Source organism: Xenia sp. Carnegie-2017, unplaced genomic scaffold (genome assembly GCF_021976095.1).
Source record: "Xenia sp. Carnegie-2017 unplaced genomic scaffold, XeniaSp_v1 HiC_scaffold_19, whole genome shotgun sequence".
NCBI classification, from domain to species: domain Eukaryota; kingdom Metazoa; phylum Cnidaria; class Anthozoa; order Malacalcyonacea; family Xeniidae; genus Xenia; species Xenia sp. Carnegie-2017.
Genome location: NW_025813481.1, coordinates 5,721,738 through 5,745,407, shown reverse-complemented (window position 1 = coordinate 5,745,407; position 23,670 = coordinate 5,721,738). Strand labels below are relative to the sequence as shown.

Here is a 23,670-nt window from a genome sequence, read left to right as displayed (position 1 = left end):
CATTTTCAAAAAGTACATTCTAGAAATCGTTTTTTCTCTAAAATTTTGCTTAAAGTTTTAATATCTAAATTGGAACAATTAGATTGTCCATATTTGAATTAAGACTTTACAGAAAATTGGAAAATGGAATTAAGTAAACAATCTCATGTGCAATGATTTATTTAACTTTGAAAGGAAGAGATAGCTCGCTTAAGTTGTTCAAATGTGAGAAACATTACAATATTCCACGAACCAAGACGTATGAAATTTGGAGTGAATCTAAATAGAAGGAATCAAACAATGTTAGAGATATATAAGTAATGAAAGAGCTAAAGAAATGGAGCAGGAATTAATAAGTCAGCAATTACCCTTTATAAAAGGCTGTTATTCCATTATGTTTGAGCGTTGCTATAGCACAATGAAAGGCACTTTTGTAAAGTCCAGGGGGAGAATTCATGAAGCGCGTTTTCACCACATCAACAGGAGATGCAATCACAGTAGCTGCAAAACCTGCTCCAAAAGCAGAGATCAAATGCAAGGGTATATTGTCATGAAGAATTTGCTTTACCAAGAAAAAGCTTTTGATGACATCATACACAACAACTTCGGACACATTTACTAAACTTAAACGAGCTATATTTGCAAAAGATCCTTTCCACAAGCCTTTAACTCCTTCATCCATAAATATTGTATAATATGCATTCAATGCTCCCGAATACCGAGGATTTAGTACACCACTGGCTTGCATACGAATTTTAACAACATCAGTACATTGAAACAAAGACACAGCTAATGTTCCTGTTGTTATGCTTGCACAAATTTTTGTCAAAATTTTTGTGCTATTTCCAGTACCATCATCACCATAGAACTGTTTTACTTTGTCATATAAACCTATTCTTATGCTGGCAAATGCCAGTTGGCGATGAATTGCAGGCACCAGACCACTATATAGACTTCGTACACCCTCCTCTCGAGCAACAGTGAGTAGTGTGCTGAACAATCCTCTGTACTTTTTTATTTGGGTTGCGCCATTATTTGTCACTACACTTTCACCTTGAATCTAAAAACAAAGAAATTTTGAGAAGTCTATCAGCAAAGGGAGAGCCAGAATATTCTTTAAAGGGGGGGCAATACAATAATGTAATGTATGTAAAACATAGTATTTTAGAGGAGAGCAAGATTTTTGCCGGGGGGGTACACACCGCAGCCAGTCAATGGCCACGTCACTATCAGACAAGGCTACACCCATTTATGTGTATTCTGTTTGTGTAAAGGCAAAATGATATATTTTAAATTCAATATGCAAATACATAATTCACTTTTTTTTTATCAAAATTCGTCTTCTGGCACCCCTGCCTTGATAAACTTTAACAGATTTCGGTCACATGAATTGTCGTTAACGCCTGCAATTAATCGTACTTTTCAATGAAATTACAATTAAAAAATTCCATAATTTATTATAAGAAACATCCAACTAACCTGATGCCATGTATAAATATTTTGTTTAAATGAAAGTCGTAAATCTATAGCAATAAGAGCTTAAACTTTGTCGCAATTTTTTATCTACAAATTCCCACATAGAATACCTGCAATCGAACTTTGGAAGTATCAATTGGCATTGTTACAATTTCAGCAAATGACGCTGCTAAGCCTGCACTCACGAATTTAACACCAGTTGTCGTCTCGAAGCGTTTATAACCCTCCACAGGAGCCATTCTTTCAGGTTGGCTGGTTTGGCCAACCATACTTTTATCAAAGAACTTCGATATTTCGTAATAAGTTTATACTCAGCAACACAAGTGATAAACACTTCCGGACACGTAGTAATATAAATAGTTAAGTACTATTTTATTTCAACCAATGAGACGAGGAATGCTCAGAAATAAAAGGAGTGTCATTGGTGTGTTCTAGTGAGCTACGTAGTGAAACAAGGTAAACACGAAGTGAAGCTTTGTCCCCAGGCGCTTTCGTAAACTCTTCTTTGCTGCTCCTTTTTAGTTTGTCGGTTGCATCTTCTCGCTAAACTGTAATAGCACGCACGGCGCCAAAGGGGCTGGGGGGCTTGAGCCAGCCCACTTAAAGCCTCCCCAAGATAATGTTTTTGCAAACATTTATATATTTTAGCTCAACTTAAGGCAAAGTAAAAGACGTAGCTCCCTCTATGTTCAATATCGCGGCGCAGTCCTTGAATGAAACTGATTTCTAAAGAATTCACCGGCTGAACCTTCGGTTATTTTTAGTAGGTTAGAGCAAGGATTAAGGTTGCAAATAAGGTCTTTGGATGGCTGAAAAAACTTGCTTTATTAGTTGCTGTAACAACTAATCGTGAATTTATAATTCATTTTTTTGTCAGCAAAGACAGTACAATTAAAAATGAGAAATTCACAACTGCCACGATACTTGCAACTTGATTAAGAGTTAAAGGAAACCCATATGTTTTTGAACCCAAATGAAAAGTGTCGATTAGATCAAAGAACTCGTCCCAATCCTGCTTGTTACCCCGCAACCGACCCACACTTCTCAAATAATGAATATGGGGGATGATAAGTGAAAGAGTATTTGTTATCATTGCAACTGTCCACAGCAAACGAAGGGCAAGGAGGAACCAAAAGAGACTACGTACGAGAGTCCACCAATGAACAACCGTAAATTGATGACTTTTCAACACCAACATTGCAACAACATGCGTCACCAGACTGGTCACAGAAAAAAATGTAAGTACAACAAGAAATGGTTTGAATTTTGAGCTGTTCAATTCTAAACTACCAACAAGTTCACTTATTTCTCGACTTGCTTCTCTGGGAATGTCAGCTCCCGAAGAAACCTCGTGACTACCTTCTGTCGCTACTATTAATGAGCCAGTGTAATAATAACCACTATCGTGAAATTCACCATTTTCGTTTTCCTCATAGTGAAGCAACCTGCTCGTTAAAATTTGATTGGCTTCCAAGTGACTTGAGTCAAGTTCAACAAGCCCAAGGGTCAAAAACCCGGTGAAAAACGAGATCACTTTTACAAAAAGTCCAACTGGAGTTAATGACACTCCATCTTTAATCACTTCTTGACTTTCAATTTGAGGGATTTTGCGTTCGGGTGTAAAGCGCCAGTCAATAAATTTCTGAATAACTGGACCATCACCCATTCTACACAGGAAGTATTTCACATCGATCATATGTATTCGAACAACAAGCAAGAACGAACATGCTACAAAACCAGTGATATACATGGCTAATGTCCAGAATGCATAATACAGAGGAAGCCACGTTTTTTCTTCAATAGCAAGTTTCAAGTGTCCAGCCAAAGAAATATTGTGTGGTCCAGAGAAATTACTGCTTCCATGATGCTTAAAGAAAATTATGTACACAATCCATTGGTAGAGGACTAAACTAATAGGATAAAGACATGTTCGTATCGAGCTCGTCTTGAGATAATGCTTTATTAAGTGAACATTGGTTTTATCAGCCCAGCTGTTACTTGAATCATTTCGTGTAAGACGTCTTTTTAGAATTTCTTTAAATGACTTTGATTTGAATATTATATGTCCACAAATCATAGCAAGTAAAGGGATAATGTAAAGAGAAAATTGAATCCAAGTGTCAATACCTTTTCTTGCGAACACTGCTAAAATTGCTATGAAACTAAGACCACAAAATAAGATCAGAAATAAGACTTTTTCCAAAAATCTTGTGAAACTATTCTTCGCAATGATACCAGAGTTAAAGAATGATGTGACAAAAGCCGTGTGGGACAATACATCCTTTAAAGAAATACTTTTCATGTTTACGCGTGACATTTCCTCAACTTGTATCAACAACGCCGTCGCCTCAATTTTAATGAAACATAACACCACAAGAGACGTTAACATGTACAATCACGATGAAACATTATTCATTGTTTTTTTTTACATCGACGATCTGTTAACGACGTGTTCTTTCACATAACGCACGTCATCCTCGTGGTTTTATTTCGTAAAAGAAAAAGCAAACATGTACAATATCAAACTTTCACATTAACAAAGAGATTGTTTGTTCTCCTCTCCAGACAAAAGAGGTTGCCGTTTTAATAACGCGCAAAGCAGACACGTAGTTGTTTCGGGTGTGATTAGTATTGTTTGATAAACTTTCCTCTTCATTTTACTTGCTAACGCGCCAGAGAAAATCAAAATAATCAAGTTTCCTTACCGCCAAATTTGTTCCTGCAAAAATTCTTTCCGTGCTCTTGGTATTCAGTTTTTGTTACCAACATGTCAGAGAAACTCTCCGTATGAGACAAGATCTTTCCTCCTTGCCACGCATATGTTATTGGACTATATAAAAGAACAGTTTAAAAAACTTTGAGCACGCAAATTTTCATGTAGCCGATAGCAAAGTAACTTACTCAGATGTTAAGTGCACCACAACATCGAACTCAACTGGAGCTAGTGCTCGTATTTCAGCACATCTAAACACACCACAATTGAAAAAGTAGCAGATAAAAACTACAGATTGCCTGTGACTAGAAATTTACGAGATAAAATATAGCGTACAATCTCGATTTAAACCCAGGAAAAAGAGAGCATCCACCAGTGAGGAGAATATTGATGTAAAAATGAGGCTGCATTTCTAAAATGGAAATAAAACAGCGATAGTTGAAAAAAAAACCCAGCTGGACCCTGTGACACCCTTAGATAATCTTACCAGGAGGAGTTGCCTCAATTGAATTAACTATGGCTTCACCAAGTCCCATTTCCTGAACACCTAATGTTAGAAATAATAAAATGTGTTTGGAAAAAACTTATCACTATGTTCAAAAAATGCGGTTGAAAATTGCCAGTTGAAAGGTAACAGCAAAAAACCTGTAAAGACGTTAACGTCGGATTGATTTATGCAAACTTTACTCAAAGCACAAGACACACTAACACCACCCAGGCTATGCATATGTGCTACAATGCATAGAGAAACTGACAACGAAGCATTGGGGAACAAATTTTTAACGTGGATAAACACCACTCGTCCAACGGAATGAAGTAAAAGCAACAAAAAACAGGGCAAAATACTAAAAATAAGGTAATTTCCCAGCATCAAACAATGATTGCAAACACACCAATATCTGAGGGATGAAACAGAAGTTCAGGGACAGAGAAACGTTCAATGTTTATTCTAATCATCTACAAAATACAAAAATAAACAATATGAAAAGAAGTGAAGGTTAAAAATGTAGCTATAATTTTTCTCACTTGCTCGTTTTCGTTCGTTTTTGATTTATCCCACATTTCTTCAACAGGCTAAAGCAAAAGATCCAGAAGTATGTATAGGTAGATAGATAGGATAGTACACCATGTTTTTTTATAAAATTCTTACTTTAATATAACCACGTTTTATATTGGTATAATCTGGAAGAACGTAATCTCGAATGATTTTGTTTTCTTTTCCTTTTCTCCTTTAATGAAACAAATAATATAATTTTGAGAATTGTTTAAGACATTGTTGCAGAGGGCAATTTTTTTGTGTATTTTAATCAAGTGTGATAGCAAAGAAAATAGCACAACCCAATGAGACAGGAAACATGAGCTTTGTTTAATGGTTCAAATCTTTGCAAGACAAGCTACATGGAACATTTTCATGGATAGAATCAAGTTTTATATTTGCAATTTAATCCTAAATTTTTGATCAACATTGACAATCCACAGTGGAAGTTGTCTAAGAATAGCTATTTGACTGCCATCCAACAATTTACATTTGCCAAATAAACTCCTCAACTTACAAATAAAATGTAGCAGATAAAAGTCAGCATTGCAAGTTAATTTGTGCCGTGTATGATATCCTTTAGACTTGTGACCATTGTAGTTTTATCAAAGCTAATAATACCTTGCCATTTCAATATCGCTATAAAAATCTTGTGACACATAACAAACATCTTCCTTGACCTTAAATCAAAATATAACAATTGAAAATAATAAAAGACTTATAACAACAGAAAATGATGTTGTTTATGCCAACCTGGTTAACAACATATGTCTCATCCATCACATGAAGTTGTCTAAATATGTTAAAGTTTATTATTCTTTAACAAAGATAAGGATTGGCATGTGATGTTTTACTACCTATACGATATAATTTCCTTCAAATGATTTGTCAACATTTTCCCACCAATATTCATTCTAAAATAGTCTCAAGTCAAAGGTAAATGTTTTTCATCAAGTCTGCCAAACTAACATAAAATACCTTCGCACACCTTCCTTAAGGATCTTTCCTTGATAAACGGGTACAATATGTGTAAATGAGTAACCACAATCAACAACAAGACAGACCAAACGAGCATCAGGATCCTCATTTACAAACTTGTATGAACTTAGCTCAGCAGCTTAAATGATAAAATCATCAAATGAAAAATTGAATATGCACTCCACATCAATGTTTAAGAAATGCTAATACAGGACTAGCAATCACTTGAAACTGATTTATTTGTTGAATTGTATAAATCGACATGCCTGAAATCCGACAAAGAGATCGAAAATCGTATTCTTCAAACAGAATTTCATCCATAGCATCCTAAGAGTAAAAAGTCCAAAGCAACAATTATAACAGTTCTAACAATGTAAAATCTATAATTGACTACTTACCGAGATTGATGCAAAATTAAAACATGGCTCAGTAACAAGAATGTCAGATTCAGAGGACTCCACCTAGCACCAAGATCAATGATACATCATGCATCAAGATAAGTGCTATAAAGTCTGATAACAAAAAATTTTCTTTAAAATCTCGCACCTTCATGGCATCTTTGCCAAAAACGTAATCCCACACTTGTTTTTCCACTGTCCAGTTAAGAAGCAAGCCCTGAAATATCAATACAAAATCATCCATCACAGTTTTAAAGCCATAAATCTTAAAAATAATTAAATTAGACATGCCACTGAAAATCTTAATAAAACATCAAAGAATCTTTATACGTATACATACCTTTTGAAAAGGTAAGAGATAATATAGACCAGAATAATCTTTGCATTCGTCAATTTCATCCGCCACAAAAACTTTGCGTCGCTCACTTTTGACTTTGAACACTCCATTCGGGAATATTCTTTCACGTCAAAACAGAAATCAAAGTAAGAATAACTATTTACAAGACCCCCAAACATCGCAAAGCTTACCTAGGTATATCAGCATCACTTGAACCAATTTTTATAGTAGAAGCGCCGTTGTCAACAATCACTGTTCCATGAACTAGTTCTTCTTGAAGGTTTTCAGTCGCCATATTGAATAATCATGAAATACTTCATGACACAACAACAAAGTGTATAAATGACTAATTATAAATTTTATTTTATTTTAATTCAAAACTAATTCATTTTTCCCGCAACCAAACAGGCCAGTTGACATACACTTCGAGTTTTCTTCCATCGTTCAAAGATAATAAAACTTTGGGTGTGACTTCACAACATCAACTCGCATTAAACCAAAACCGTATTTATCATAGGTACTAATAACTTTTCCTGCTTGCTTTCCATTCATCGAAGTTAAAGTAACATTTTCATTAGGTAGCATATTTTCTGTAAGTAAAGCATTCTCCATTTGAAAAGGGAGAAGTCTTTTCTTATCATTCCAGTATGATAGGTTCTTGCAGTCAGTTCCTGACCAATATAACATCCTTGTGAAATGACACTGCATAAAAATGAAATAAAAATGTTGATTGATTACTGTTCGTAATAAATAAACCCTACAACAAGCTCCTAACACAGCTTACCCCATGCATCTCTGTAACATTATACTCCAAAGGTAAAGCATGATGTGGTTTGATATCCTTTATCCCTTCACATACCCCCAATTTCACTCTATGTTCATCATACACCTCTTGATTATTGATCTTGACAACATCATAAAAGTAATCTGTAACATCATCACCTCTTGGCAACAGCAAGCGAGATCCGAGTAATGCAACTCTAGGATCCACAACAAAAATACCATGTTTCTCTTTACCTGTCCTAATAGATCCATAAGTTGCGTTTTCTTTGAGTACTGCGTATGTATCAAAATGTTTACTAACGTCCTTAAAAGTTACATGGGATCTCAATTTGTAAAGCTGAAAGGTCTTTAAAATACTGGCAACAGCCATAGCATCACTCTCCATCAAGAAGCCATTGTCGTATTTATAGAGCAATAAATCATACAATACACGACCTTTACTATTTAACATCATTGAGTACATCGCATTCATTTGATTGTCGGAATGAAATAATGCAACGTCATTTGTCAACAGACCTTGTAAAAATTTCACTGAATCGTTTCCCTTAACGTGAATATGACCACGATTTGTTAACATCGCAATTGCCATTTCATTCATCGCTTTACTACATGAAATGTTTCGTTTAAAATGTCTGATATGCTTCCAAAATTGATTTGAAAAGATATACCACGACCCAGAGAAAGCCATCTTTATAAGATATTGAATATATTTAATTCCAAAATTGATCTAATAAACGCCGAGGTGTGTAATATTAATCTCTTTGAGTGGAAGAAGAATTTATCGAAGAAAACGAAAAAAGTTTGAAGTTTCAACTCACATTGTTTAGAAAATGAGGACTTAGCATCTGCTTCATTGCAGTTTTGAGGACGAATCAAAGATTTCAATTTGTTGTTTTTGGAACAGCTCGTTCAAGTAGGATTTCATAAGGATAGTTGAATTTGAAACCAGCTTTTCTTAAACAGATGAATGTAATCTCATAAATCATACCACCATATATTGCATAACTTTAAATTTAAAGGAAGGTGCTTGAATTTTACTGATTTTAACTTTGTCTATTCATAACTGAAAAAAAGCATTTTCTTGCGAACCACCAAAAAACCAAACCACTGAAAAACCAAACTACCTAAAAACACCAAAAGACCGAAAGACCAAACCACTGAAAATCAAACTACCAAAAGACACCTAAAAATCGAAAGACCAAACAACTGAAAAACCAAACCACCTAAAAAGCAAATAACCGAAAGACCGAACGACCGAAAAAGCGCCCCCACCACACCATCATGGTGATATAACAGTAGGTTGTTAATTAGGATCAGAACCGTATATTTGACTTGTTTTCCTCTAAAATCTCTATGTTAAATCGTCGCTTATTGCAACAAACGCGAAACTTATGATTCATTATCCATTTTGTAGCTTTAATTTCTCTCCATGTTGAAGTACAGTAAATTATTAATTCCCTTAGTACGTTGTCAGTTGTACTTGAACCAAATGGTTTTTATAAGGAAGAACTTTCACCAATAAAACTGTGGGCTTTGACTGGTGATCAATCAAGAAACGCTTCTTATGTAAATATCGCATCGAGCAAAAATTAGTTTCTTTTGAATTTTCGAAATGTATTTAAATTGACAATTTAATTAATGTGAACTATTTTTTTCTATATAGCTGATTTGAAGAGTTTGTTGGTACACTAATGTAACAGGTTAAGCAAAAGTCATCAAAACTGTTCGCCATAGGGAAACTACCGCCATTGTAATATTGCAGGGTTTTTTAACTTCAACTAAAGAAAAATACTGAGCAATGAAGTGTTGAACGCGTACAGCAAATCGAAGTACCTCTTCTCTTCTTGCCTTGAGTGGATCGGGAATCCAACCCAATAAAAATACAATCCTTACTAAACCAAGCATTACTTTATTTTTAAAAAGAACTCGTGCACTTGCAACAAAACAGGAAGACTATGTTAGTATAAGACGAACAATCTCCTAAGAAATTTGGTCATGCAAATTTTTGAATTATAAAAGAACATTTTTGAATGTGTGCACTACAAGTAAATCTATAAAAATACTCTCATTTTGATCGTATCTTTCATTTGAATATCCTATCAATTCAAATTAAACGTTGTGAGATTCTTTGTTTTGATCTATTTCACAATGCAGGATGTTGATGAAAATTTCAAAAGCACTTGCATTGTTTGAAGCAAAAACAAAAATGAAATAAAGCAGCTCTGATTCTTTTGAAACAAATTGGGCAGATTCGATGAAAGTTTCAAAGACTTATCATTTTGAGTTTCCTACCTTAGTCTTTAAGTGTTTCTTTCAAATTTCGATTTATGACACATCTTTGGTTTTTGCACTCTTCATGATAGCTCAATGTGAGATTTCAAGAGAATAGTTGATTTTCCTGTAAAATTTAAACACGTTTATTAGCAAAAAATCTTTCACACAGAAATTAGTATGATCTGAACTTATTCAACTGTAGAGCTCCTGGCAGACATCGTTTTCAGTCAAAAATCGATGTTTCATACGTGAGCTAGTCAGTTTTGCTTAATTTGTGCCCAGTGTTTTTTTAATTTTCACGTGGTTTTCACGCGGAACAAAATTGGCGCCAATTTGAAAGTCCAACGTCCAACATGAACCACCATTTTATCTTTTCAAACATTCTCAAAATTTTGGCACAAAAGTATAGTTTTTACCGAGAAAAACATTCCCAAAAGATAAGAAATATCCTGCTTATCTCTCATTTTGTTCATATTTTTGCGTTGAAAGGAGAAAGATGTCGGTCGCGCAAGTTAGTCGCTAAAACATTTCGATTCACAAATACATGTTAAAAATAAAGATATTCAATAAAACTTTGCTTCGAAAAATTCGAGGTACAAGCAACATGCAACAGACTAAAGTAAAATTGAAAGAAAGGCATTAACACATGGCAAACTAACCGTTTTTACAACAAGGTCTCTGAGCTTAACAGTACACCGAAGATACGCACATTTAAAACGCCAAATTGCATAAAACTAACCGACCAAATGATTTACAAGTAAAACAATATGTAACTATACATGAAACATGGCTTTTGTAATCGAATTTGTCGACATTTGAAGTCCTTTTTAAATAATAAAAATTTCACAAACCTAGCTCTCTCTTGCGAGTCTTGAGGCATCTGACACTGGCAGTTTTGGTTTGGCTGTGTGTGAAAAGTGATTGACATTTATTAAGTGGTGGACTAGTTCCATTGGCTGATTTTCATGAGCTTTAACTTTCAGGCATTGTTATTGGATAATGTTTTTTTTGAAGTCTGATTGGTTGAAATACGTGAAGACTGAAGAGTTATCCAAGTTGAGTAAAAATGTATTATACGTTTTATTATGCGTCTGTTTCAAATTAAAACATTTCAAAAAACTTGTTTCCGCTTTCGAAGAAACTAATCACAAGTTGAGAAGGTACAAATTTTTAATGGCTGAAAATAATATATTACTTTCATATCAACAATGAATGATGCAAGAGTCCCCTAATTATCAATCTTCTGCTCCCCTTGCTGATTAAAAACAGTAATATTACAACATTATAATAAAGTTATGGTAAATGCTGTTCACCATTCCCATAGTAAACAGTCATAATTAGAGGGGGCAATACTGATGCAAATGCATGTTATAATCTGCAGAAAACAATCATTTTGAGAAGAATATGGCAGAACATGATATATGAGTATTCCCCCCCCCCTCTCAATTATTGAGCTGGCTATGCCACTGCTGTTCAAAACTAGCATCAGTGTTCATGCAAGTGTAACTGAAGTCTAGATCCAACGAAATTCTTCTGGTTTTACATCAGCTGGTAAATCTTTTATGGAAGATTTTTTCTCTGCTTTGACAAACAGTTCTGGGAACTCAAACTCTGTATTAATCTACAAGGTGGTAAAAAATATTGTTTTTAACACATGTATCATTTACTTTATAAAAATATATGTAATTGATGTCAAATTAAATTCAAATGGGAGATTTTGAAGGGTTTTACCATAGTCACATAAGCCAGCTTAATATCTGGATATCGTTTAAGTTTAACATCCCCATCTTTCATCAGCACACGTTCAGTTTTCCCTTAAAAATAGAAAAAAATGCTAAACAAATAAAGCAAATTTGGAAAATGCACATATTTCTTTAATATACAATGTATGAAAGTGCAAAATTGGTTAGCTGTTATTACGACTCATCATGCCATTTAAAATATCATAAAAATTGGTGAGAGAATTTCTTGAAATAAGCATTGTAAACTATTGCACAACAAAACCCTACATTGAAAATGACTCACTTTTCTTTTGAAAACAAGAATCTATTTCAGAACTTGTTTAGCCTTACATCGCAATGAGCTCCATTCAAATAAGAACCTGTTTAAGCTAACTTGAAAATATCTAGATTATTTCATTGAGTTTTACACAAGGTTTTCACTGGAATATGCATGAGTTCTTATCAAATCACGAAAGCTGAATACACGGTAAGAGAATGGGTTATTTTAAGTATGAATAATAAACGATATAGAAAATTTGTTTGACAAAATAACGAGTATAATAGTATTTTTAGTCCCCAAATCATGATCCGTATAATGTCATAATATCGCTCAATAAAATCATTAGTTTCAATAAAACAAGTTAAAGAACCTGCTTGTATTCTTATGTTAACTTTTGACACATTCACTTTATAAATACTTTGTAGATAATTCTTCACATCTAATCGTGACATCCTTAAAATACAAATAAAAAGTTAGCACTTCCTACATCAAATTCATAGACCGTAGACGACATCACGATAACATACATTGTAACTCATAAGTATAAAACCTACTCCATTGGTACATGGAAGACAGCTGAATTATTTGGAATGTTTTTCGTAGGTCGGACGCATTTTATAAACCACTCCGGAAGAAATATTCGAGCCTGTAGTCTTGGATTTCTTACAACATTTAGGTACGCCATATTTAATCTAAGCCTGCTATAGTAGCAATCTGCAAAGCTATTTCATCAAACTTGGTGTAAGTACGAATGATTTGTCTGGGATTACGGAATAAATGATGTGGACCATATAAAGTAAATATCCAATATGTTATGTAGTTTAAACAAAGTCCTACTTTTTCTAATTGTTTTAAAAAGAAATGTGTCAAATTTCAAATTCATGGTCAATTAAAAATTTAATCAATCACGAAATCAATCAATCAGAACTTCATATTTCAAATATTCTATGCTACAGTATGTTCCTTCCATATTTTGTATTTTTAAATGAACATTAAAGCAGCTCTTTTTACTCTGTTATGTAAAAATAACAATCCCAAAGACGGAAAGTCATGGTATAAATATCCATATTTTACTCATGATAAACAATTTATTCATTTCGAATAAACAGTTGTTAATCTTATTCAAAATTCACACGCTTTTTTATGTAAACATTTTCAACAATAAGCACCGAAACGATTTTTGCTCATAAATAAGAAAGGCTGTTAAGAGATAACGTTGTAAGACTAACGAAAATTTTCATATGGAAAGCTGGGGTTTTAGAAACGGTAGTTATAATGTGCACAATAGAGACAAGAGAGAGTATCAAAGTGTTCTTTTCGCAAAACCAGTTTCCACAGTAACCAAACGAAACGAACGCGAAAGAAATCGCGTGCGCCTTTTGAACGAAGGCTTTTCTTGTTTGAGAGAGAAGATTCCTTTTGCCGTGTATGGAAAAAAACGACTTTCTAAAGTTGAAACACTTCGAAATGCTGTAGACTACATTAAAAATTTACAATGGATGATCCAGGAATACGACAAACAGTTTCGTAGGGAATCACGCGATATGCGAAGGCACAAGGATGGACGCGCTTTGAATGAACCACAATCAAATTTAGACAAAGACAAGGTACATTAACGAAGAATAGTAACTTTGAATTTTCTTTCCACTCACACACAGCAATGAAGAGGTAATACATTAAATGAAAATGTAAAAGAAACTAAAAAGGCAATGCTTAAAACAAATCGAATTTTGGTTAAAACAAAAAGTAAACTAAGAGAACACAAAGTTGCATGAAAATATGTAAAAAAGATGAATCGTGCTTCGGATAGATAAGAAAACATAATTAATATAACTTCGTGGATTAAAGGCCTAGAAGAGAAGTTTGAATAAATTATTGTCAACTAAAAACGTATATTTCGAAACCATCGACAGTTGCAGAAAACGTATATTAAAATACAGTACAACATTATCTTTACAAGACTTATGATTAAAACTTTAATCCAAACCCTTTTCATCATTTTCTGTGGTTTCATCATAATAAGCATTTTGAACTTCCTGTAGCAAGCTATCACTGGTAAGATCTTCTCCAGTGCTAATATTGATATCTCCGTCAAGAAAACCAGGAAGAAATGAGCCATCTACAAGATCAAATTCTCCTTGAACAGGTAAATCAAAATCTCCATTTGCCTCCACTGGGCCAACAGGAATACTGAGATCCGATGTGGGATCCTTAACGCCAGGCAGAACGGGATCGTTTGATGGTTTTATAGACTACAATAAATAAATTTATAAAGATTACTTCGTTTTCTTATTCAGTCCATAAATAATATACTTGCCTTTCGGAAAGTGTCAAAAAGAGGACTTTCTTTTGGTCGTGAAGATTTCGTATCACCTTCGTCACTGCTCGAAGAAGAATCAGAAGTTGATGTTGACGAGGAACTAGATGACTCATTATCACTATCATCTGATGATGAATCATCACCACTTTCGTTACTGTGAACAGAACTACTTCTACTTTTCATGTCACCATTCTCTTCTCCTGTTATTTCCTCCTCCATTTTAGGCGAGACATTTGTTGTTTTTGGCAGCAAATTCTTTTCCGGTGGTTCCTCATCATTCTTAATCTCTTCATTATCTTTAATTTCATCAATAATATTCACACTTGTTTCCTCCACTTCAGACTCGCTCTCGTCTATTTTCTTTCGCAATCGCTTTCTAGGCGGAAGAACCTCTTCGTCATCGCTGCTAAATTCTGCATTTTCGATCGGTTCTTCAAGGCTTTTACTATCTACGGAAATTTCATTGTTAACAGGAGAGGCGGGCTCAGATATTTTATCTGCTGAGACATCAACTTCGACGTTTTCTTCGCCATCAGATTGGGTAGCAAAATTTTCTTGCTGCAATTTTTCGGAACTTTGTTCAGCAACGACCGCAGTAGCATGGACCAGCGGTGTCCACCGCAATCGGTCCGGATCCAACGCCAGCCTTTTTTGAGAAACCAACTTTTGAGTAAATTCGTTGATGTAGCTTCGATTCAAACAAATAAATATCCTGGTAGATATTAAAATAAAAACACAACAGTAAACAGAATATTGTACTAACAATTCAGTGCATGACCAATGGAAAATGTCGTACTTTTCATCTTTTTTAATAACCATGTTGAGAAGTTGCAACGTTGCTGCAATATCATGAGGATCCATACCGGTCGCTTTGCTTATCTCTATAAAAAAACCCCCAAAGATTTATAGATAAATGGAAAGATCGACAGATCTATCCCACATTAACAATAAATACCTTTTATAGTTACTTGAGATTCTTTGTGTGTACAAAAATATTCCAATATAACGCTTTTCCAGTAACTACGATAAGTCAATAATCCCAGATCTGAGAGAGGTTTCTCAGGAGAGCCAGATTGTCCTTCAATTCTTGACAATAGATAGCCTAAGAAAAAATATAAAGTTATGGAGTAACACAGCAAGAAGCCATAGTCCCAACAACAAAAACACTTACTAAAATCAACCAGCAGTCTACCGTATCCAAGACGTTGATAATGAGGCATCGTCATAATGCAAGAAAGATTGTATTTCTGTTGACACGCTTTTTCCTGAAGCAAAAACAGTTCCTTGAAGACTTCGACTGCAAAGTTTTGTAGTTGAAACATGTAACTTACAGAAGATGAAAGCAAAAGTTACCTTTGAAAAATATCCAACGAGATGGCAACCTTTCCTGTCATTCTGCGTGAGCACGTAAAAGAGAAATGGTTCAACATCGTAATAAAGAGTTTTGTGATCCAAAAACAACTTCGCCAAAAGACACAAATTCTGACAATAAATCTAGACAAAAAAATGCAAAAAATATTTATAAACTGAAACATGTCAAATCAAATTACAGTCAAAAGGCATTCGGAGAAAAATGCCCGCCTTCTAAACCTTGTTTACTGCTCCATCAACTTCAAACACAGATATGTCATCATGTCGGTAGATCTCGTTAGCAGGGGGGTGAAACCATCCACATTTTGTCTGTAAATACAAGAATATTTTTGTCAACGAGTATGAATAACAAAATAATACGAATCGAACAAAACTCGCAAACCTTATGTCGTTGCAATATACTCATACTTTTCATATACTTCAAACAAAATTCACAAAGATAGAGTTTAGGAAGCCTAAAAATATCATAATTATTGAATGATTTTGAAGATTTAAATAATAAAATATCAATAGCTTACTGTGCATATTCTTGAGGATATGGTGACGAATACCAAGTTGTTATTTCGTACGGACCAAATTGTATGTAAGGTGGTGAGCGTGCATTGGAGCCTGGGACTGCAACAGGACGAGATGTCAATTCACTACTTGCACTTTCCTGGGCTTTTTTGAACAATAAATAATCTTCTTCTGTAACTCCTGAATATGAAAGATAGGAATGTTATTCGGCCTCCGTCAATAATTACGTTTTATGATACATTAAAATGAGCATGACGTATTTACCAGGAGGGAGTGGCGGTCGTTTATGTAACGGTGACTTGGGAGAAGAACGAGGTCGACCAACTCTTCGTTTTGGTGTGACGTCGGTTGTCTCCGGCGAGAAATCATTCATATGATGTTTCTTTTTCAAAGACTGTGCAATTGGGCAACCGAAAAGGCTAAAAAATATAACAAACAAAAAACAAAAAAGTTTCATTTGTGAAATGTGGTATTTGTCACAATATTTAATTCATCACAATGTTTTAATAGCGACAATGTTCACTATTCTTACCTTCTATGTGTTGTAAACTTTCCAGATGAATGACCACTTCCATCACAACCTTCCGTAGGACATACGCCGTATCTAAATCAATTTAGGAAATAAGAAATGAACCAAAAACAAATCAGAAAAGAATACATGAGATGTATCATTGCAACACATACTCTTTAGAATCATTTGGTGTATGTTCAATCTTTCTACGTGGTGGTGTAGTAAGAGCAGATTTTCGTTTCTTTGGTGAAGGTCGAGATGTGCACATAAAACAAATCCATGAACCGGATGGCATCTCTGTCATTGGTGGAGATAAACATTCCATATGGAATCCTTTGTCACATGCATCGCAAAACAATAAATTGTCCTGAGAAAAAAGAAAACCAGCACTGTTAACACTGTAAATATTTGTAACAATACAACAGGTAGTAATACTTTATACCGCATTGCCAGCAGACATACAGACAGAACAAACTTTACATTCAATACACTGCCATCTTTCAGACTGTATTTTTTCCGTCAATTCTGTTGAGTATTTAAGGCATGTTGGATGACCTGAATAGAAATGAACCAAACTGAAAACAAAAACTAAAAATACTGATGACAATTTAATTTTGCTGTACATACCGCTATTTCCACAGTCAGCACAAGATATTAAAATTTCCGGTACTCCATCTTTGTTTTTCTCAGCAGTTCCCAGACAAAACCCACATAAAGGACTTGGTTCAGCACGAGGTTTCTCCCTCTCCAAACGCTATATGGTAAAACATTCATGATAATATTGAATATTGTTGAGAAAGCACTGATCAGCATGACCAGATTTGATCATTTTTATTACCAGATCTGCTCTGGTCAGCTTGAAAGCCCCCCCTGATTTAATAGTTGCAACATTGAAAACAGGGGAAAGCATTATGCATGGATCAACATTTTTTTGTAATAAATTACTCATGTACGATCATATTGGCACCAATGTAAAGCAAAACTTTAACTTTTACCTCCCTAAGTGAACTAGATTTCAGTTGCCTTGATGCCCTCTCACGTGTCTGATATTTATCGGAGATTTTAATATAACGACCTTCTTTAACAAATCGTCCGGTCTTTAAGCCGCGTTGTATTGCATGTCGTATTGCCATTGTAAGGTCAGACACAGCTTCCATTTTATCAGCAAAATTTTCTTTTAAGTACTTTTCAATGGAAACTAGAGTTGATCCTTCTTCACCTGAAAACAGCACACGGTAACATCACAAAAATAATTAATTATATGTCTGTATATGCAATGTAATCTACCTTCGCTTTTAATTGCTTTTTTTATACATTTATTCAAATCTGAAGGCATACGATGAAGTCTACCACCTCCTGGAGCATGAACTGATGGATCCTTATAAGATGACTTTCCTTAAAATCTCCTCGTATAATTTGTCCTGTTTTGACACACAGTTCAAGTTGCTCAACCACAGTATCAGGGTTGGCACCATATGTAATCTCAAGGATGTGAGTGATCCTATCTTCATTGGGACGTTGTTTTTGATGGCGAACTTTTGCAATTGCGGCAAGTATCCATGCAAGGTATTTTGGATCTGGTTCATTTATGTCTTCACTTTTCTTTGTCCGAGGCATTTTTCATACAAGTGTATGTGATTAGGTCCTGATCATGCAAATAAAAAGATTGAAACATATATTTATCCAATATGTGGTTCAAAAACTTTAATAATTTCTCTGCTTAAAATTAAATTGGACCTCTTTAGTCTCAACTATTTACATTACAGAAAATTTGCCGTTAACCGGATTAAAAAACACGCATATTTACCTAAATAAAAGATATTTCACAATATTTCCCGTGAATTTAGAAGAAAAATGAGTTGTTTTCCATTTTAAAACAAAGCGAAACGCGACATTTTAGTTAAAAAGCAAGCTGAAGATATTCGCCATTTCTTGTCTTGCGTGGCGGCCATATTGAAGAAGACTGTTAAGGGAGAGGGAGAATGGCACTACTAGAGAAATATGGAAAATAGAGGTAACTCCTATACTATATTTGTGGGAAAACTCCACCTCTGAGCTCTCTGTTTTAGTTCAGACAGACAAACATAAGTTGTAAGTGGCAGTCACATCTTGCTCAATTCATTTAAAAAATTAAAAATTCTATTTCTTTTCTCAAAGCTTCCTCTCATCAATGAGAAATTCATCGAGGTGTTCCAGTTTGTGAAACTAACACCGGGGATGGTGTTATGTATTGGGAACCAGAACTTGCAGAAGAGGAAGGTCGACTATTTGTTTTCGGTTTTGGAGCTTTCGCCAAAATTCCTGGCATTTCTTTTTTTTCATCATATGTCTTGAGAATTTCATAGAGTTTCAATATTTCTTGAGTGATCTCTAAAATCTTCTCCATATCAACACAAAGTTCCTTAAAGAATTCGCAAGGATCTTTGTTCTTGACAACACAAGCCATGTAGATTGAAGCAAGTGCAATCTGATATGGTGGATACAACAAACATACATTTGTGCGTAAACTATCATTGACAATACGCCAAGCTAAAGACAGAAAGTTATCATCTTCGCCCATTTCACGAACATATTGAGTCAATGAGCGATATGGATGAAAGAGAATCAAACAACAATTCATAGTTTCAAGAATAAAGAATTCACATTCATAAACCTATAAATATAAAACAAAATATCATTACCATAAAATCAACGACAATTTTTTCATATTTCTTTATAAATAAAAATCATACTGAGTAGGTGACTTCACCATATTGCTAAAAGCTTTTCTAGTTTTTCCAACATGTAAGAAAACACTTAGAGATGAGCTTTTATAAAAAGCTGCTTTTACTCTTGTTGTTGCCAAAGGCTTTACATAATCTTTACATAACATTATAATTAATCTTAAAGCCTACCTGTGTTATTTTATACGGAAATTCGCAACTAAAACAGCCATATATCTGTTCTTTACAATCGTCTGGCAGGTTTGTATGAGGCGATTATTCGAAATAACACCGTTCTCCTCGACTTTTGAAGCAAGATACAAACAAGTTGGTGCCAAAAGTAGCGGATCAATGTTCTTCAATGAGTTTTTTGAGTAAAATCTTTTAAAATAATGAGTAGACGCCGATATCACTTGTTGTCTGTGTTTTAAATGTTCTCCAAGGGCTTGAATAAAATTGGCAAAAAATATGTGAATTTTTTGATACTCTTCATCGGTAAGGTACTTTAAATCTTCTTGTCTTCCATTTGAAACAAGCAGTTCTTCTTTTGTTAATAGCCAAAATTTATAATGAGTTGAAAGCCAAAAATTAGCCGCCATTTTGCTCTTCTCTGAGGTATATTTTCACTATTTTTCATCTACTATACGAACACCTTTTTTTCAAAAGCTTTTGGAGAATTAGCCAATCACAGGCGCCTTATAGTCAAGGAAAACAGCCATTCGTAACGATTTACTCTTGCGAAACAATTTGTGCATTTTTGACTATGGAAGATAACAATGTTTATTTCATCAGGAACATAGTTTAAATACAATACACATTTTTTAAATATGTAGTTTTTTCGACAATTTGACAAAATGTTGATAGTTTAACAACTAACTTGATTCTTGTAGAGGTAGTACTTGTCGTACACGGCGACGAAAGCAAGGAAAACATTTAACAATCTCGCGAACATACCGTTTATCTGATAAACAATAGAGAAAAGGATTAATGACAGTGTTTATGAATGCAAGAATAATCAGGGAATTGTGGATTTTTTCTCGCAAATGTATTAAGTCAAGTTGAAAAGAGTGAAATATAATTGATCAGGCAACCAGCAGACAACAACAATCGTTGACGCAGCGCATGCGATCTTCGTGAGCCTTCTTAAAGATGAATTTGATGGCCTATCTACATGACCTTCTGATTTTTCTTGTTGTCTGTTACGCAGCTGTAAAGTTCTTGCTGCTGAAGTGAAGAGACCTGACCTTCTGAAACCATAACTACTACGAATGACGATTTTCGTATAAACGAATATCATAAGCATCGATGGAAGTATTATCATTCCTAGCAGAAAGAAAAACGAGCAAAGTTCATCAAATTTTATCAAAGTCAATATAAAATACACAGGTGATAATTAAAGCCAATTTAACTGAATACAGCTGATAATTTATCAGAAATAAACTAAAAACAAATGAAAAGATGAATTGGCGTCGTGGAAATAAAATATATATTTGACAAACTGATTTTTGCCCAAAATTTCTTAATTTTCCACCCAAGATCAACAAATGTCTTATTGCCAATATTCGACAAGATAAAATTGATAAAACATCAACTTGCCTGTAAATGTGACGAAAGTCATAGCTTTTCCCGTCAATGAAACGCCATCATCTTTCCATTTACAAATATTATTATTATTGTTCATATAATATGTGGCGTGTGATGCGGTGTTGATTTCAAAGGAAAATCCTACCAACCACGGGAATATCAACATAGATGAAATGACTTTCTTTGATCGACTGAAAGATCTATAAAATAGTGGTTTAAAAACTGCAACCCAACGATCAATGGCCAGCATCAGACATGTATAAACTGATGTAATTGCTAAGGCAAATGTGATATATCTTGACCATATAATCCAGCAATACAAATCTTGCATTATTTTATTTTCTGGTAATCTGTAAGTGTCCTTAGTCAGCACAAAACCAGGAATTATACACAAACCGATGGCAGTCAAAATATCCTGCACAGCAAGGGCAATCATAAGAGAAGAGTTTGTTTTTTTTCGAAAGTCACTTTTCTTTCCAATCAAGATAATGACGATAAAGTTTGCAAATATCGCGAGAGCAGAAATTAAAGCAAGAGAAATATTGACCCCAATCATTTTTCACAGTATTTTGTTAAATGAACGAGAGATATTGACCACGACAGCAAGTACATATTACATCATTACGCTTCACACATAGAATTCCATTTAATGATGAAGATTAGATTTTTGTGAACGTTTTTGTCAACTGTAAGTTTCAAGACTATTTTACGACAAAACATGGAGATAACATCCGCTTAAATTTTTGCTGAGTACAACAAAATAACTCCAAGAAATACTGTAGAGTTACATCATGGAAACCATTAAGCTCAAAAAGGCAGTCTCGTTAATGAATGATGAAGCTAAAATAAGAAGCGTCGACATAAATAGAGAACGAAGGTGACGGAAAATAGTAATTAAAAGAAAAAGATATGTGTTTTTGTCACCTGCATAGAATCCATAAACCAATCATATATGTAAAAATATATTCACAACGAAATGTTTTTCTTCCAGTGAAAATCAGTCAATTTTCAAAATATCTAGCTTTGACACTTTAAAGGTGTCAGTGTGACGTATATAGAGTTGAATTTCCCGAGAGAACAAGTTTGCTAGTCAAGAAAACCACTACTACACTATTTCTAGAAGTTTGTTTGTGAAAGGCGTAATATTTTTTATTTTCCACCCAACAGTGGATGACATCCGTGGGAAAGTCACGTGTCCTATTCAGCTTCGATAGAGTAAACAATGAAAAGTAAATCATTAAAAATTCTTTGCCGAAAAATTAATTAGCTTTCAAAACATGGGAACGACAGATGGGATTATCATAACTGTCCGGAAACTGGCAGCTCACAGAGGCGAAGATGGATCGTGAACTACACCCCTGTGATGACATATGAATCCAAAATATCCAAACTCTTTAACTCTCAACTTTAGGAAAGGTCTTAAGAATAAGTCATTTTGAATTATAGACCAATCAGCAAATAACATTTGATAATTTTGTTCATTCACAATTTCATGCACTCTCAAATCCACATAAAAAAGCTAATTTCATTTGTAACATCACCAAATTGTCTATGTTATAAATTTTCACTTACTCATAACAAGCATTTGGCAGAAAACCAATTCTTAATATTTTGTTTTTCTACAACATATGTCGTGGTTTAAAGGTTGTATTCTTAAGTGTTTATTCAAACGAATTAACGGTTAAATATCGTGCACTGAAGCATTTTTCTAGAAATCAGGCATACAAATTCTTCCTTATTGCATGGTGATAAAAAAGCTAGCATATGAAATCACTTCAGTAGATACGAATCTAAAAACGACAGCCTTGAAAACCTTTTTTTATAGTCTGCAAACTTTTTTAGCATTTATTTCATTGAAGTTGCTTTAGTAAAAACAATAAAGTGCCTTATAGTAGGATGTAAAAGTAAAATCAGCAAAAAAACAGTCGAAAGTTTTGATTAAAATACAGAAACGCTTGCATGATAATGGAATATAGCTTTAATAATTAATTTAGGGAAAAGAATGTCTTGATTCTTCTTCATAGTAATACCACACAGGAATTCTGCTTGTTCTTTCCTAAGTTGAAAAAAACGATTGACGTTCGTAGTTGAAGATGCCGAAAGATAAAGTATTGTTTATGTCTGATAGATGGATTCTGTTTTAATATTAACGAGACCGTTAAAATTAAACCTACTTTCAAATACTTTTTATTATTCATAAATATTAATTTTTCTTTTGGTTACAACGATATTCCAAAGCTGACAAACAATAAAAAATTGTAAAATTTTGGAATAGGATGTTTAAAGACATTTATGGATGGAGCCTGGAATATACACTTATGCAAAAGCTTCAAAATACTTATGTCTTTTTGTCTGTACGAACATCTTTTTCTGGTTATGATAAATTTTTAAATCTTACCTAAGTTTACATTTTAAGAGCTTTTCTGTTCTCTTATTCTCCTTACTAGGAAAACTATTTTTGAAGTCTTTGGGCAAGAATCGATCTTCGAAACAAACCCTGCAATCAGCCCACACCACTTAAAGCTGAGCAGAAGGCTTTGAAGTTGTGAAATGTAGCTTAGTATTGGCGAAAATAATTCTACTGGATTTAAGTTCAACTGAATGATCTGAAAATGAAAAGTTATCTGTTTGGAAGCACGGATGAATGAGCTCCTATTGTGAAAAAATAGTCAATAATATTCGATAATACAT

General features: G+C 34.1%; 7 protein-coding genes across 9 annotated transcripts; all 7 read right to left on the bottom strand.

The window, feature by feature from the left end:
• Window positions 1-29: 29 nt before the first annotated feature.
• Window positions 30-7,199, bottom strand: LOC124439475 (actin-related protein 6-like). Of its 3 annotated transcripts, XM_046989703.1 has the most exons (17): window positions 7,109-7,199; window positions 6,921-7,038; window positions 6,729-6,797; window positions 6,581-6,643; window positions 6,449-6,509; window positions 6,183-6,321; window positions 6,062-6,118; window positions 5,958-5,997; window positions 5,826-5,884; window positions 5,319-5,397; window positions 5,195-5,242; window positions 5,062-5,125; window positions 4,656-4,715; window positions 4,505-4,580; window positions 4,357-4,419; window positions 4,161-4,285; window positions 644-1,039 (listed from the first exon to the last, which is right to left on the bottom strand). In XM_046989703.1, exons 3-17 carry the CDS (start codon window positions 6,732-6,734, stop codon window positions 1,029-1,031), a joined length of 951 nt encoding a protein of 316 aa, XP_046845659.1. In that variant the 5' UTR covers window positions 6,735-6,797; window positions 6,921-7,038; window positions 7,109-7,199; the 3' UTR covers window positions 644-1,028. The 3 variants fall into 3 exon arrangements, with proteins under 3 accessions (XP_046845660.1, XP_046845659.1, XP_046845658.1); XM_046989702.1 differs by lacking the exon at window positions 644-1,039 and having other exon boundaries at window positions 3,785-4,285; XM_046989704.1 differs by lacking the exons at window positions 4,161-4,285; window positions 4,357-4,419; window positions 4,505-4,580; ... (11 more) ...; window positions 6,921-7,038; window positions 7,109-7,199 and adding exons at window positions 30-258; window positions 1,566-1,895 and having other exon boundaries at window positions 348-1,039.
• On the bottom strand, window positions 1,389-3,844 carry LOC124439473. The gene has a single exon (XM_046989698.1). It carries the CDS (start codon window positions 3,842-3,844, stop codon window positions 2,318-2,320), a length of 1,527 nt encoding a protein of 508 aa, XP_046845654.1. The 3' UTR covers window positions 1,389-2,317.
• A 256-nt stretch (window positions 7,200-7,455) lies between the features above and the next one.
• Window positions 7,456-8,385, bottom strand: LOC124438684 (putative transferase CAF17 homolog, mitochondrial). Its single transcript, XM_046988879.1, has 2 exons — window positions 7,702-8,385; window positions 7,456-7,620 (listed from the first exon to the last, which is right to left on the bottom strand). Exons 1-2 carry the CDS (start codon window positions 8,296-8,298, stop codon window positions 7,582-7,584), a joined length of 636 nt encoding a protein of 211 aa, XP_046844835.1. The 5' UTR covers window positions 8,299-8,385; the 3' UTR covers window positions 7,456-7,581.
• Window positions 8,386-11,126: 2,741 nt separating this feature from the next.
• Window positions 11,127-12,691, bottom strand: LOC124438620 (39S ribosomal protein L23, mitochondrial-like). Its single transcript, XM_046988795.1, has 4 exons — window positions 12,530-12,691; window positions 12,346-12,428; window positions 11,706-11,788; window positions 11,127-11,595 (listed from the first exon to the last, which is right to left on the bottom strand). The coding sequence occupies exons 1-4, from the start codon at window positions 12,658-12,660 to the stop codon at window positions 11,488-11,490; spliced, it is 405 nt and encodes a 134-aa protein (XP_046844751.1). The 5' UTR covers window positions 12,661-12,691; the 3' UTR covers window positions 11,127-11,487.
• A 997-nt stretch (window positions 12,692-13,688) lies between these two features.
• On the bottom strand, window positions 13,689-18,334 carry LOC124438010 (histone acetyltransferase KAT6B-like). The gene is given in 17 exon segments (XM_046987996.1): window positions 13,689-14,227; window positions 14,293-15,007; window positions 15,092-15,176; window positions 15,251-15,397; window positions 15,467-15,560; window positions 15,649-15,789; window positions 15,886-15,975; window positions 16,049-16,121; window positions 16,185-16,362; window positions 16,447-16,601; window positions 16,715-16,786; window positions 16,867-17,060; window positions 17,136-17,248; window positions 17,321-17,447; window positions 17,689-17,912; window positions 17,981-18,091; window positions 18,094-18,334. Coding segments are annotated over 17 exon segments (3,012 nt in total). The 5' UTR covers window positions 18,311-18,334; the 3' UTR covers window positions 13,689-13,951.
• A 48-nt stretch (window positions 18,335-18,382) lies between these two features.
• LOC124438016 (cyclin-C-like) lies at window positions 18,383-20,009 on the bottom strand. The gene is given in 3 exon segments (XM_046988003.1): window positions 18,383-19,346; window positions 19,588-19,613; window positions 19,616-20,009. Coding segments are annotated over 3 exon segments (879 nt in total). The 5' UTR covers window positions 19,995-20,009; the 3' UTR covers window positions 18,383-18,872.
• A 297-nt stretch (window positions 20,010-20,306) lies between these two features.
• On the bottom strand, window positions 20,307-21,763 carry LOC124439349 (adenosine receptor A2b-like). The gene is made up of 2 exons (XM_046989573.1): window positions 20,992-21,763; window positions 20,307-20,754 (listed from the first exon to the last, which is right to left on the bottom strand). The coding sequence occupies exons 1-2, from the start codon at window positions 21,533-21,535 to the stop codon at window positions 20,444-20,446; spliced, it is 855 nt and encodes a 284-aa protein (XP_046845529.1). The 5' UTR covers window positions 21,536-21,763; the 3' UTR covers window positions 20,307-20,443.
• Window positions 21,764-23,670: the final 1,907 nt, after the last annotated feature.